The sequence below is a fragment of the Carcharodon carcharias genome, chromosome 30, assembly GCF_017639515.1.
Source record: "Carcharodon carcharias isolate sCarCar2 chromosome 30, sCarCar2.pri, whole genome shotgun sequence".
Classification (NCBI taxonomy): Eukaryota; Metazoa; Chordata; class Chondrichthyes; order Lamniformes; family Lamnidae; genus Carcharodon; species Carcharodon carcharias.
In genome coordinates, this window is record NC_054496.1 from 33409623 (window position 1) to 33425502 (window position 15880).

Consider the following 15880-nt stretch of genomic DNA (forward strand, 5'->3'; position numbering starts at 1 on the left):
TAGAGGGAGGGATAGACTGATAGAGACAGGGGAATAGAGACAGGGATAGACTGTGATAGAGAGAAACAGAGTAATAGAGTGATAGAGAGATAAAAACAGAGTAATAAAGACAGACTGATAGAGAGTGTGAGAAAGAGTGATAGAGGGAGGGATAGACTGATAGACAGGGGAATAGAGACAGGGATAGACTGTGATAGAGAGAAACAGAGTAATAGAGTGATAGAGAGATAAAAACAGAGTAATAAAGACAGACTGATAGAGAGTGTGAGAAAGAGTGATAGAGGGAGGGATAGACTGATAGACAGGGGAATAGAGACAGGGATAGACTGTGATAGAGAGAAACAGAGTAATAGAGTGATAGAGAGATAAAAACAGAGTAATAAAGACAGACTGATAGAGAGTGTGAGAAAGAGTGATAGAGGGAGGGATAGACTGATAGACAGGGGAATAGAGACAGGGATAGACTGTGATAGAGAGAAACAGAGTAATAGAGTGATAGAGAGATAAAAACAGAGTAATAAAGATAAGGCTGATAAACTGTGTGATAGAGAGAAAGATAGAGAGTGATAGAGAAATAAACAGAGAGACACTGTGATAGTGAGAGTGACAGACAGACAGACAGAGTGACTGACAGAGACAGACAGACAGAGAGAGAGAGAGAGTGACTGGCAGAGACAGACAGACAGACAGAGTGACTGACAGAGACAGACAGACAGAGAGAGAGAGAGTGACTGGCAGAGACAGACAGACAGAGAGAGGGAGTGACTGGCAGAGACAGACAGACAGACAGAGTGACTGACAGAGACAGAGTGTGTGTGATATCAGAGGGAGAGAGTTGCAGGGAGGAGCAGTCAGTGTAGCCCCAGAATCCGAGCCCCTCAGTTTGTACAGACGGGAGATGGAGCAGCGGGTGTTTCTGACTCTGCTGCTCTCCGTGGCTCCTACTCTGGTGAGAGAACCCGCTGCTTTTCTGTGTTTGTCTATCCGCGGTGGGGGGATTCTGGCGTTGAAAAAGTGACTTTGATAAAAAAGCTTTTGCTAAAACTGTTTGAATGAAAGCCTTTGAGCGGAATGTCTCTCTCTCTCTCTCTCTCTCTCTCACCGTGTTGTGCAGACTGAGTGTTTTAGCTCTGTCCCCTGCTGTGGGCTGAACTCTTGTATTGTCGCTTTATTAGGTGAGAGGGGACTGCCCGCTGGAGTGTAGCTGCCCCTCGGCTCCGGCCCGCTGTCCTCCCGGGGTCAGTGTGGTCCTGGACGGCTGCGGTTGCTGCAGAGTCTGTGCCCAGCAGCTGAATGATGACTGCAGCCTGGAGAAACCCTGTGACTATCTGAAAGGATTGGAGTGTAACCAGGGCGCCAGGCTGGCAGGAAGCAGCGGGATCTGCAGAGGTGAGTGTGGCTGTCTCAGTCCCAGGTATGAATCGTGAATAAAGCTAACCCTGAAAATCCCCCTGTGTAGCTGAGGGTCACTGCTTCTCCCCTCCACCCCTCACACACACACTGAGTGATCCCAATCCACATTCCCCCACCACCCACCCCCGGCTGATCGCTCAGGGTCTAGCTGACTGAGTGAGGAGGGAAGGGGAGGTAGGGCTCTGGGATGTTTGTACACACTCTCTCACTGTCCCAACAGTCCCAAGGAACCTCCTCCTTCACCTCCTTTATCATCACTTGCATGAACTGTCTCCTGGAGAGCTAGAAAAACAATTCAGGGCAACCACTGAGACCAGATCTTCTCTCCCTCTCTCCCCAATATCTACTTAGCCCACCCACCCACACACAGTATGGCCCTCGCTCTGTGCCCCCTGTCCCTCGCTCTGTGCCTTCCACTCACTCTGTGCCCCCTCCCTCACATTCCTGATTCTCTCCCTCGCTCTGTGCCCCCCTCGATCGCTCTGTGCCCCCTCGATCGCTCTGTGCCCCCTCTCCCTCGCTCTGTGCCCCCTCTCCCTCGCTCTGTGCCCCCTCGATCGCTCTGTGCCCCCCTCGATCGCTCTGTGCCCCCTCTCCCTCGCTCTGTGCCCCCTCTCCCTCGCTCTGTGCCTTCCACTCACTCTGTGCCCCCTCCCTCACATTCCTGATTCTCTCCCTCGCTCTGTGCCCCCCTCGATCGCTCTGTGCCCCCCTCGATCGCTCTGTGCCCCCTCTCCCTCGCTCTGTGCCCCCTCTCCCTCGCTCTGTGCCCCCTCTCCCTCGCTCTGTGCCTTCCCCTCTCTCTTTGCCCCCTCCCTCACATTCCTGATTCCCTCCCTCGCTCTGTGCCCCCTCTCCCTCGCTCTGTGCCCCCTCTCCCTCGCTCTGTGCCCCCTCTCCCTCGCTCTGTGCCCCCTCTCCCTCGCTCTGTGCCCCCCTCGATCGCTCTGTGCCCCCTCTCCCTCGCTCTGTGCCCCCCTCGATCGCTCTGTGCCCCCTCTCCCTCGCTCTGTGCCCCCTCTCCCTCGCTCTGTGCCCCCTCTCCCTCGCTCTGTGCCCCCTCTCCCTCGCTCTGTGCCCCCCTCGATCGCTCTGTGCCCCCTCTCCCTCGCTCTGTGCCCCCCTCCATCGCTCTGTGCCCCCTCTCCCTCGCTCTGTGCCCCCTCTCCCTCGCTCTGTGCCCCCTCTCCCTCGCTCTGTGCCCCCTCTCCCTCGCTCTGTCGCTCTCGTGCTCTGTGCCCCCTCTCCCTCGCTCTGTGCCCCCCTCGATCGCCTCTGTGCCCCCTCTCCCTCGCTCTGTGCCCCCTCTCCCTCGCTCTGTGCCCCTCTCCCTCGCTCTGTGCCCCCTCTCCCTCGCTCTGTGCCCCCTCTCCCTCGCTCTGTGCCTTCCCCTCTCTCTTTGCCCCCTCCCTCACATTCCTGATTCCCTCCCTCGCTCTGTGCCCCCTCTCCCTCGCTCTGTGCCCCCTCTCCCTCGCTCTGTGCCTTCCCCTCTCTCTTTGCCCCCTCCCTCACATTCCTGATTCCCTCCCTCGCTCTGTGCCCCCTCTCCCTCGCTCTGTGCCCCCTCTCCCTTGCTCTGTGCCCCCTCCCTCACATTCCTGATTCCCTCCCTCGCTCTGTGCCCCCCTCGATCGCTCTGTGCCCCCCTCGATCGCTCTGCACCCTCCCCTCCCTCCTTCACTTATTATCACCCAGGATGGGGTTCAGACTAGCAAAGGAACACTTTTTTTTATTTTTTTTGGTGAGTGGTGGGGTGGAATTTTGCTGAGTTTGCCTGATCCCTCCAACTGTAACTACAGGGGAAGATTGCTGGATCTCCCAGTGAGATGGCAGTGGCTCACTCATCTACCACTGCAGTCAGGACTGGAGACGGTGGGGGAGTGCTGGAGTGGTGGGGGGGGGGGTGGAATCGGTGGTGATTTTCCAGCACTGTGTGCGCTCTGGGTGAGATTGCGAGTGCCTCGGTTCCCCCCCACCCCACCCCCCCACCCCCCAATGTATTCACTGTGAGCAGTGAGGTGGGAGTTTAGACCTGCAGCAGGAGGAGCCTGAAGTCTGCTGTTTAGTTGGTGTTGTTTGAATTGTTTAGTGGTGAAGGATTCCGAAGCTTCTCGCCCTTGAGTGGGGTCTGACGGCGTTTCTTCTCTCCAACAGCCAAGTCGGAAGGCAGGACCTGCGAGTACAACGGGAGGATCTATCAGAACAGCGAGAGCTTTCAGCCCAGCTGCAAGCACCAGTGCACCTGTATAGATGGGGCGGTGGGATGCATCCCACTCTGCCCCCAGGAGCTGCCCCTGACTGGGATGAACTGCCCTTACCCCCGCCTGGTGAAAGTGCCCGGGCAGTGCTGCGAGAAGTTTGTCTGCGATAAATTGGCTTCGAAATACCGCGGAGTGCCCTTTCATGACCTCTCTGCCCTCGCTGCCCTCAGCACCAACAAGCTGCTCCACAGAAAGCACCTCTCCCTGGGGAACCTCGCTGGTGAGTTGCTTTAAACTGGCTAACCAAGTGTATTCAGTTCACTCGCCTCTCTGGAGCTGCCCTGTCCGTTAATAGCAGCCCAGATATCTGTTGTCCATTTATAGTGACTACATCTGTCACATTGGTACTTGACTAAACAAGACAAAAATATCACCTGAATAGTTTCCTTGAAATTGAAGCCTTATGCAATTCAGTTCCTCTGCGGCTTGTCTATTTTAAGAAGGCTCTTCTACCCCCAGTTATGAAAATTTATATTCTGCATCACCGGATCTAAAGCCATTTTCTGCTTCCTTTTCTCTCAGCTTGGAGACCCCTGTTTGAAGGGCACCGATTGGCCCAGAAGAAGTGTACCATCCAGACCACCCAGTGGTCTGAGTGTTCGAAAACTTGTGGCATGGGCTTGTCGACCAGGGTTAGCAATGATAATCCCGAGTGCAAGCTGAAGAAAGAGACACGGCTGTGCCAGCTTCGAGCTTGCAATCAGACTGCTGAGCCCAGGCTGAAGGTAAGAAGGCCCTTTTTGAACAGCTCACTGGGAGCTTAGTGCCAGGTAGACCACTAACAGGAAGCAGCATTGTAACCACCTGAGGGTGCCCTGCTGTAACTGCAGGACTTGTACAAGGTAGATACTGTCGCTCCTCCGCAGCATCAAGTGCACCAACACTGCAACACATACAAACATAAGAAACAGGAGGAGGCCATTCAGGCCCTCAAGCCTGCCCCGACCATTCAATAAATCATGGCTGATCTAATTGTGGCCTTAACTCCACTTTCCTGTCCGTCCCCCCAATAACCCTTGACCCCCTTTGTCAGTCAGAAATCTGTCTAACTCAGCCCTGAGTGCATTCAGTGACCCAGCCTCCACTGCTCTCTGGGGAAGAGAATTCCAGAGGTTAACAACCCTGAGAGAAGAAATTCCTCCTCATTTCTGTCTGAAATGGGAGATCCCTTATTCTGAAACTGTGATCCCTAGTTCTCAATTCCCCCACAAGTGGAAATATCCTCTTGGGGTCTACCCTGTTGAGCCCCCTCAGAATCTTTTGTTTCAATTAGATTGCCTCTCAATCTTCTAAACTCCGATGGGTACAGGACCAACCAGCTTAACCTTTCCTCATGAGACAAACCCCCTTCACCCCAGGAATCAGCCCAGTGAACCTAGCGAGAATTTATTAAAATGGTTCGGACAAATTAAGCAGTTGTCTCATGTCAACACGCACACCCCTAGGGCGAATTCATTTTTATATGGTGTGTTTGGTGGGGAAGGGAGAGAACATCAAGATATTTTGTTGAACATAAATAGTCTTACGAACCTAGTCGCTCAGATGACTGACAGAAACAGAACGATTGAACCTTGTCCCTTATCTCTTACAGAAAGGAAAGAAATGCACCAGAACCCAGAAGGCCACCGAACAGGTTCGCTTTACTTACGCCGGCTGCAAAAGTGTGAAGAAATACCAGCCAAACTCCTGTGGCCTGTGCATAGACCAACGCTGCTGCTCGCCACTAAAGACCCGAACAATTCGTGTCCGGTTCCGCTGCAAGAATGGCGAGAGCTTCAACAAGAACATGATGATGATCCAGTCGTGTAAATGCAGCTACAACTGTCCCCACCTGAATGAGGTGGTCCAGCCATACTTCAGACTGCACAATGACATCCACAAGTTCTCAGAATAAAAGCCAGCCTTTAAACCCTACCCTTTAGAACTCTGGTGAGAATCTGGGCTGAAGGAAAGGCAGGTGGCCAATCTGATCGGAATATTCAGCCTCCTGTTGTAGTGCCAGGAAGAGACCACAGTCAAGAATGTGCTGAGAACAGACAGTCTCATTTTGGATGAGGCTATTGCGTCTGGTGTAATCTTCAAACAAGAATGAGCTCCATTACTCTGCAGAGTAGCCATGTAAGACTATAACTTTCTCCTCTGTCCATGGGAGTGAGGAACTGTGTCCAGCATAAGGTGATGCAGGTTGCTTCACAGCAGTCAGAGCAGGACCATAGTCAACTGTAGTGCCTCTCTGTTGGGAGGGGGGATCTGAGATTTATTTAAATATTTGTAACTGGACTATGGGCTTTCATCAATGAATACTTTTGCTTACAGCCTGCAACAACAGAACTGAATTGAGCCCCCTTGGCAGTTGCTCTCTGCAGCTAAGCTCTTGCTTATTATCTCTGTGACGATTTGTGATGGTTCCTCTATATTTTAACTTGCACAGCCATCTTGGAGTTTATGAAGTGGCTTTGTTTCAGAAGCCTGTACCTTTAACCTTTATTTTGTGTATGTGTGTGTGCGTGTGTGTGTTTGTGCGTATTTGTGCGGGTGTGTGTGTGTGCGTGTGTGTGTGTGCGTGTATGTGTGTGTGCCTGTGAGTCAGATTGTGTTTTCATGTCTGGAATTGACTTACTGTATCCTGTATCATCCGACTGATGGACTTGTTTACAGTGCAAAGGGGACAGTGCTGTTTTTGTTCTGATGTCACGGGTCTCAATCGGGGCTCATGACAATTTAAAAAGCACATGATGCCATGGGAGAGTTGCCTGATTTTCAGCTAGGGTGAGGTGCTTTTGCATAGCCTCGCTTGCACAAGGTCAGTTTGGAACTCGGTTGGAGGCTACCAGATTCCTCTGCTCCCTCCTTAACGGACCAGGTGCAAGAGCTGCTGACCATGCATAGGAACAGTGAAATCTAGAGTGGGAGCAGGGAATAAAAGGCAAGAGAGGGCACTGGCACTGTGTTGTCTAACTGCCAGGTCTTGGGACCTGGTAATCTGTGCTGGTTAGTTGAATTCAATTATTTTTAAACCCAGCTGTTGTTACGAAAGGCCCAGTTGCCACTGGTTCCTGGGATTTCTGCTGGTAGATATACCGCTTGGACTGTGTGCTCAGTGACTTTATAAGACAGGATGAGACATAGGAGCAGAAGTTGGCCTTCAGCCTATCATGCTGCTCTGCCATTCAATGAGATCAAGGCTGATCTGATAATCCTCAACTCCAATTTCCTGCCTTTTCCCCACACCCCTCGATTCCCTCACTGATTAAAAATCTGCCTATCTCCGCCTTGAATATACTTAACCGTTCTCAACAGCCTGAACCAGCCAAAAGTTCAACACACTGACGATGAGCTTATTACCCTGACTGGCTTCTAGTTTCAAAGCTTGACAATGGAGTCCTCCTGTGAAGGTGGTTTTGAAATCTGGTTCTTTGGTGGAACAAAAGGGTTCAGTATCTAAAGCTGGTTCACCCTGCGTGGGCCTGAAATGTCTGCTTCAGTGTTGCTGCTCGTGTTGACTGTGAGAAATGTCAGGATTGTAATGCCGCTTAGACACATTCCCCATCCCATTACCAGTATTGCTCCTTGGCAAAAAAGATCAGCTGCAGTTGGCGGCTGAATCATAGTCGAACCATTCACTCCTGTATCGTGTATTTATCAAAGTGTGGCATATTTTTTATTTTGGATATAAATTGTAATATAGTGGATTTTAAAATATGTATTTTTGAAAATTATAAGGATTAAATAAATTTATTTTATAGAAATCAAATGATGATTTTTGGCTTTGGTTTCTCTTTGTCCCCACTCCTGACTGATGTGGAAAATCCTTCATGTGGGATGTTAAGGAACGATTATGAGGCAGTTAGCGACTCGTGTCCGCTCTGCCATTCAATGAAATCATGGCCAAGCTGTGACCAAACTCCATAAACCCACGTTTGCCCCATCTTCCTTTAAAATCTTCAGCTGTCCAAAATCTTATCAGCGCACAGAAGCAAAATCCCGCGGATGCTGGAAATCCGAAATACAAACAGAAAATGCTGGAAAAGCTCAGCAGGTCTGGCAGCATCTGTGGAGAGAGGAACAAGAGTTAACTCCTCGGGTCGATGACCTTTCATCAGAGCTGGGGAAGGTTAGAAGTGTCATATGTTTACACAGGTCGGGTAGGGGAGAGTGGAAAAAGGCAAATAGGAACGTCCACAAGAAGACAGGAGACATTGAATGACAAAAGAGTTGTTTGAGAAGGGCCAGAGGGCATGGTAATAGACAAAAATCTATCCATCTAGGTTTTAAAACTAACATTTGATCTAAAGTCAATTATCCTTTGTGGGAAGAGAGTCCCAAACTTTGCCAACCCTCTGTGTGGAAAAGTATCTCCTAATCTCACTCCTGAAAGGTCTGGCACTAGTTTTTAGACTCTGCAGCCTCATCCTAGACTCTCCAACCAGCAGAAATCATTTCTCACAATCTACCTTTATCTCTTTCCCCTTAATGTGTTTAAACTTGGACTGAATCACACTGTAAACTTCTAAAATCCCAGGGAATACAACACTTAGTTTGTGTCATCTCTCCTTGTAATTTAACCTTTGGAGTTTGGGTATCACTCTGGTAAATCTCCCTCCGAGGCCAATATCTCCTTCCTAAGGTGTGGAACTCAGAGTAACTCACAGTAACTCCAAATGTGGTCTAACCAGGGCTTTGTAGGGCTGAAGAATGACTTCAAGCCCCTTGGATTCTATTCCCCTGGATAGAGAGGCCCACATTCCATTAGCCTTGTTGATTTCATTCAGACCCGTTCATGACACTTTAATCGTTTGTCTATCTGGACCTCCAGGGTATTGAGCTTTTCACTATTTAGAAAGTACCCTGTTCTATCCCTTCTTTTAGGTCCAAAGCCAATGAACCATTTGCCAGGTTTGCCCATTCACTTAATGAACAAATCTCTGTAATTTTATGCTAACATCTACAGCTCACAATGCCACCCATTTTTGTGGCAATAGCAAATTTGAATATGTGGCATTCGATCTCATCATCTAAGTAGTTAATGAATGGGAAGGTAGTGGTAATGTCACTGGGCTAGTAATCCAGAGGCCCAGGCTCCTGCTCGGGGGACGTGGCTTCAAACCCCATCATAGTGGAATTTCAATTCAGTTAATAAAATCTGGAATTGAAAGTTAGTCCCAATAATGGTGACCACGGAGCTATCATCAACTGCTGCAAAAACCCAGCTGGTTCACCAATGGAAATCTGCCATCCCTACCTGGTCTGGCCCACATGTGACTCCAGACCCACAGCAATGTGGTTGACTCTTAACTGCCCTCTGAACTGGCCTAGCAAGCCCCTCAATTCAGAGCAACAATGCTGGCCTTGCCAGTGATGCCCACATCCCATGAAAGAATAATAAAAAAATATATACACTTAATAGTTGAGGCCCCAATACAGATCGTTGAGTAGCACATTGAGTCTCTCTCTCTCTCTCTTCAGGTGCCATGTCCTAAGAGGGCGTTGGCAGCCATGTTACTCCTGCTGTGGAGACGTGGATCACCTTTGTTGATGTTATATTCATCCAGTTTGTGAGGCTCTTTAGAAAGATTGTTCTTCACTTACCTCAATCTCTTTTACCTTCGATCTTTCCCAGCAGCATCTTATTTTCTAAATCATGATTTCTTATTACGTGCCCAAGAAATTCCAACTGTCTCTTCCTGATCTGGGTCAGCAGAGCTCATTTGATCACAGATATTACCAGCACCGCTTCATTGTTCGTGTGGCTTGTCCAATATATCTTCATTATTCACCTCAAAACCTATAACTCTGCAGCTTCAGTTCATCTCTGCAGTGCTTCACTGATCATCCAACAGTCAGTACCATATGTCAAAATTGGTGTGATGTAACATTCCAGGATTCTCAGCTTTGTTTTCATGGCTAATTTTGAGTTGCTCCTAAACCTTCTCATTTTTTGAAATGCATCTTTGGCCATTCCAATCCTTTGCCTTATTTCTTGGTCGCACTTTCCGTGTGATGTTCACGTACACCCCCAGGTAATAAAATTTGTCTACCTGTTTGACCTCTTTGTTCTTCACTGTGACCTTACGTTCTAGTGCGACACAACCAGGCATCCCGATTTCTTTTAAATTATGCTCAGCCCTTTCTTCTCACTTTCACTGACTCCTCTATCCAAAATCTTCCGCAGTTTCTCTTCAGAGCCCCTGTCTATTATCCCTGTTCTCTGTCCCCTGCTACTCAAGTCAATTTCCTAACCAGGTCACATTTTCAAGATCAATCGACATTTTCGAGATGGTCAGTCACCATATTCCTCATTGTAGACTTGAGTAACTTCCCAACAACAGATGTTAGGCTAACTGGTGGATCATTGCTTGGTCTTCCTCTGTTGCCTTCCTCAAATAGCAGAGTGGCACATGCAATTTTCCAATCTAAAGGAGCCATTACCTAATGGACGATTACAGCCAGGTCACCTGCAATGTTCCAACATGTTTCTTTTAAAAAACCCTGCATTGAAAACCAGCTGGTCCTGGGGATTGTCACTCTTTAATGTCATTACTTTCTTCATTATGGTATTGTGCTTCTGCTAATTTCATTGAGTCGTTGTGCCTTATTTACTAATAGTTTCTTTGGGTTGTTTGGCACACCAACCTCTTCCTCTACTGCAAATAGATTTGTAGAATCCTTCCTTCCTTTAAAAACATCTTTAAACACTTCCCAGCAACCTGTTGCTTTATCAATTGGCAATTTTGCCCAGTTACTGTGAACAGTCTCTGTCTCATCCATTGAAACCAGCCTTAGCTAAATCCACAATCTCAAAAGCTGTTTCTCATTTCTCCCTTTCAGACACCATATTGAACTCAGCCATATTATAATTGCCATTTGATTCATGCACCAATGGGCTGTTCACTAAACCTGGTTCATTACTAAATCAAGCGTGGCCTGTCCTCTTATTAGTTCTAGGACTTACTGTAGCAGAAAAGTAGCCTGAACACACTCAAGAAATGCACTGACTTTCTGACACAAAAGTGAAAACCTTTCATTAAAACTGTTCTGGTAAGTGACATACAAATGCCAGGCTATGACCATCTCCAACAAGTGAGAGTCCAATCACCTTAACACCATCCTGACTTGGTCGTTCCTTCACTGTCACTGGTTCAAAATCCTGGAACTCCCTCCCTAACAGCACTGTGGGTGTACCTACACCACATGGACTGCAGCGGTTCAAGAAGGCAGCTCACCACCACCTTCTCAAGGGCAATTAGGGATGGGCAATAAATTCCACCCTTGGCAATGATGCCTGTATCCCAAGAATGAATTTATGAGAAGACAGATTCCCTCCCTACCTAGTGTACCTGGTCATTCTTTGTAATCGCAAACTGGGGAATATGACACAGGTTGAACTCCATTCCCATGTCAATCCTCAGATAAAAAGAGAAAATGCTGGAAAAATTCAGCTGGTCTGGCAGCATCTGTGGAGAGAGAAACAGAGTTAACCTTTCTAGTCCATATGACCCCTCTTCAGATCTCTCAAACCTGCTTTTTTGAAAAAAATGTGTTCATGGAATGTGGATGTCGCTGGCTGGGCCAGCATTTATTGCTCATCCCTAGTTACCCTTGAGAAGGTGGTGGTGAGCTGCCTTCTTGAACCGCTGCAGTCCATGTGGTGTAGGTACACCCACAGTGCTGTTAGGGAGGGAGTTCCAGGATTTTGACCCAGCGATAGTGAAGGAACGGTGATATAGTTTTTAAAAATGCGTTCATGGGATGTAGGTATCACTGGATAAGCCTGCATTTATTGCCCATCCCTAACTGCCCTTTAGAAGGCAGCTCACCATGAGCTTCTCAAGGATGTTTGACGTGCAAGTATCCCTGTGTTGCAGCATCACCAGGTGGACACCTCATATTTAGGTATACCTGGTGCTGCTCCTGCCATGCCCTCCTGCTCTCTTCATTGAACCAGGGCTGATCCCATGGCTTGGTGGTAATGGTAAAGTGGGGGATAGGCCAGGCCATGAGGTTACAGATTGTGTTCGAGTACAATTCTGCTGCTGCTGATGGCCCTCAGTGTCTCATGGATGCCCAGTTTTAAGTTGCAGGATCTGTTTGAAATTTATCCCATTTAGCACAGTGATAGCGCCACACAACACGATGGAGGGTATCCTCAATGTGAAGGCAGGACTTGGTCTCCATAATGACTGTGTGGTGGTCACTCTTACCGATACTGTCATCTGTGCCAGGCAAGCTGGTGACAACGAGGTCAAGTAAATTTTTCCCTCTTCTTGTTCCTCTCACTACCTGCCACAAACTCAGTCAGTAGTGGTGCCACCCTCAGTGCTTCCTCCAATTGGTGTTCAACATGGAGAAGCACTGATTCATCAGCTGAGGGAGGGCGGTATGTGGTAATCAGCAGGGGGTTTCCTTTCCCATGTTGACCTGATGTCATGAGGCTTCATGGGATCCAGAGTTGATGTTGAGGACTCAGAGGGCAACTCCCTCCTGACTGTACCACCATCTCTGCTGGGCCTGTCCTGCAGGTGGGACAGCACCACCCAGGGATGGTGATGTGGGGTCTGGGACGTAATCTCTAAGATATAATCCCATGAGTATGACTACGTCAGGCTGTTGCTTGACTAGTCTGTGAGACAGCTCTCCCAATTTTGGCTCAAGTCCCCAGACGTTAGTAAGGAGGGCTTTGCAGTAATAGCAGAGTGCTCCATTCACCTTCCCTTTGCTTGTACAATGCAAACACTGAGCCTGTTAGGGAAACAGCTCATTTCGCCGTTGTCCATTCCAATGTCAGGCGGTCTGTCCGGTCTCCTTTTAGACTTTTTTAACTGTTTGATACAATTGAGTAACTTCCTAGGCCAATGTAAAAGGCATTTCTGAGTCAGCCAGGTTGCTGTGGGTCTGGAGTCCATGTAGGCCAGACCAGCTAAGGACAGCAGATTTCCTTCCCTAAAAGGTATCAGTGGACCGGATGTTCAATGAAAACACTGTGCCCGTGAGGGAACCTGCTTCTCTGGTTACCTGACTTCAATGGAAAAATGGCAGGTTACAGGGACAGTTATATCCCCACAAGTTCCATGGAGCTCATTGTTCATTCGTTTGGAGCAGACTGCTCCACAGAAGCTATGGCGCGTTAGTTCCTTTAAATGTAATATTTAAAATGGGCACATGTGTGTAAAAGCAATGCAAGATAAATTATTCAAATGCTGAATCACAATTTTCATAACGCTGCAAAATGCAGCAAACGACGGCCAAATATCAAAATCGATTGTAGGTGGTGCCTCCTGAATTTAATGTTACACCATCAGCGCTCAATCCATCCTTCGAAAATATCTAAATGCACAACTGTTTTAACAGGTCAGCTAGCTTAGGTCATGACAAATAGTATTGTGTTGCACCCCAATTGTACCTCCTTGTGCAATGCTTCCTCTTTCTGCCAGATATTCAACTCACTCCTCATTCTAGAGATAAAAACAAAAAAACTGCGGATGCTGGAAATCCAAAACAAAAACAGAATTACCTGGAAAAACTCAGCAGGTCTGGCAGCTGCCAGACCTGCTGAGTTTTTCCAGGTAATTCTGTTTTTGTTTTTTCACTCCTCATTCTGTTTGGTTAAGACACAGCACCCCCTGCCTGCCACCTGTGTACCTGCGGTGCCAGATTCAGCCACAGTTCAAAGGCTGCGATTCTCTCATTTTGTTCCATTCTGATTTTACTGGCAAATTCACAGAACCCACCCGAATAGTTCATTGAAACCTATTGGACCGTTGCAGTGACTGACCAAGACTCTACTGCAGGAATGGTGGTCAGATCCCTACATCTAACACTAGAAGCAGCAAAGCCTTATGCAGACAAACTGTCAAACATCGCCATTTTCCTCTCTAACCCAACCTTGACACTAAGTGAAGCCATGCTCGATACAAGGAGCTGGTCAGTGCAGGAGGAGAACTGGAGCAGAAAACAAGGTATTAGGTACAAAGTGGAACAAATGAGACAACAAGTTAAAGGATAGGAGGATGTACAAGAGATCAGAGACAGAGAAACTGAGAATTCCAAGGGGCAGGGGTTGGAGGAGGTTACAGAAATAGGGAGGGGTGTTGCCTGGAGGAGGTTACAGAAATAGGGAGGGGTGTTGCCTGGAGTAGATTACAGAGATAGGGAGGGGTGTGGACTGGAGTAGATTACAGAGATAGGGAGGGTTGTGGACTGGAGTAGATTACAGAGATAGGGAGGGGTGTAGACTGGAGGAGGTTCCAGAGATAGGGAGGGGTGTAGACTGGAGGAGGTTCCAGAGGTGGGAAGGGTGTAGACTGGAGGAGGTTCCAGAGGTGGGAAGGGTGTAGACTGGAGGAGGTTCCAGAGGTGGGAAGGGTGTAGACTGGAGGAGGTTCCAGAGATAGGGAGGGTGTAGACTGGAGTAGATTACAGAAATAGGGAGGGGTGTGGACTGGAGGAGGTTACACAAAGGGGATGGAGAGGAGTAGTTTTGTGGTGAAGATCATGAGCAACAGCTTCATCTTTCCATATTAAAGCTGGAGGAAATTACAGGCTGGATGTTGAACAGGCAATCTGACTGCAGAGAGGCAGAGGCAGTGGAGAACTGGCTGTGTGCACGCAGAGCAGGCCCCAGCTCTGAAAAGGTATTGCTGGGTGCCAGTATGCTGGTGAGGAGGGTTCAAAAGTACATCTTTGTGGAACTCCACAGACCATGGTGTGAGTGGAAGGAGAAACCATTGCTGGAAATGCTCCAGCTACAACTCAATATGACACATTCAAATAGGGATGAGTTACAAAATAGAAACTGGACTTTCTGCATAGCCAGTCTGTGTTGGAAGTTTATCCTCTGAATAATTACATAGTTCTCATACCCAGCCCGGTTCCTTCTTCCACCAATCTAATCTTAAATACTGTTTCCCTTTCTATCTTAACCACTCATCTTGGAAGTGAAATCCTCAGCCTCGAAACAATCTGCTTTAAGTATCTCCAACCCTCTATTTTAAATTTCCTACGCACAATCGCAAATCAATGGCCCCTCACTCCTCACCCCCGCCTCCAGCTATTGGGAGCAGTTGACTAAAGCTTTGGCAGCCAACGCAAAAGATGCGATGGAGAAAGGCTGCTGCCTTGGCTTCTGCCATGGTATACCCAGGGGACAGAAACAGTGTAAACCCTGTTTCAGGGAGATGGTGGTATAATGGTAAAGTAACTGGGTAAGTCATCTAGTGCTCTGGGGATATGTGTTCAAATCCCACCACAGCAGCTAGGGGAATTTAAATTCAGTTAACAAAACCTGGAATTGAAAGCTAGTCAATAATTGTTGACCATGAAACTATCTAAGTGGTTGGTAGTAGAGAACTTGAGTATTGCTGAAAGAGAGACATGTCAAATCTTTTTGTCTTGCACACATCAGGACACTCGAATACCAATATAAGGGGAAAACAACAGAGTGGTGATTGGTTGGCGAGTGGACTCGGATTGGTAGAGGCATCGGCATGGAGAATGCACCAGTGATGGTAACTGACAGTTAACTGCCAAGCATTGTTTGAAATTTAAACCAGGTAGCTTGACCCTGATTGGTCAAGGCATGGCCGAGGAATGAGTCAGCGAACGGTTGAAATTATCCGTGATTGTCATAAAACCCACTTCACTACACTAATGTCCTTTAGAGAAGGAAATCTGCCATCCTTACCTGATCTGGCCTACACGTGACTCCAGACCCACAGGTAATGTGGTTGTCTTCAGAGGAAGAAATCTCCCAGAATTAGAGATCCAAGGGACCAGAGTAAATGAGGAATTGAAGGAAATTAGTATTTGTAAGATGATTGTACTGAAGAAGTTAATGGGACTGAAGTCCCCGGGACCTGATATTCTACGTCCCAGAATGCTGAAAGAGGCAGCTAGGGAGATAATGGATGTATTGGTGATCATCTTCCAAAATTCTGGATTCTAGAACAGTTCCTGCAGATTGGAAAGTAGCAAATGTCTCCCCACTATTTAAGGAGGGAGGGAGAGAACTGCAGACCTGAAAGCCCTGTCGGTAGTAGGGAAAATGCTGGAATCTGTTATAAGGGGTGTGATAAATGGACAATTAATGATCTGATGGGGCAGTCAGCATGAATGGGAAATCATGTTTGACAAACCTGTTGAGGGATGTAGAGTGCTTGGTTTTTCAGAAATTTAAAGCACACGGGATAAAAAGTAATATATTGGTA

The 15880-nt window shown here is 47.9% G+C and overlaps 1 protein-coding gene across 1 annotated transcript; it reads left to right on the forward strand.

Moving 5' to 3' along the window:
- The first annotated feature begins 759 nt into the window (after positions 1-759).
- LOC121271408 (CCN family member 1-like) lies at positions 760-7431 on the forward strand. The gene is made up of 5 exons (XM_041177398.1): positions 760-949; positions 1176-1389; positions 3571-3897; positions 4200-4402; positions 5269-7431. Exons 1-5 carry the CDS (start codon positions 899-901, stop codon positions 5569-5571), a joined length of 1098 nt encoding a protein of 365 aa, XP_041033332.1. The 5' UTR covers positions 760-898; the 3' UTR covers positions 5572-7431.
- The last annotated feature ends 8449 nt before the right edge of the window (positions 7432-15880 follow it).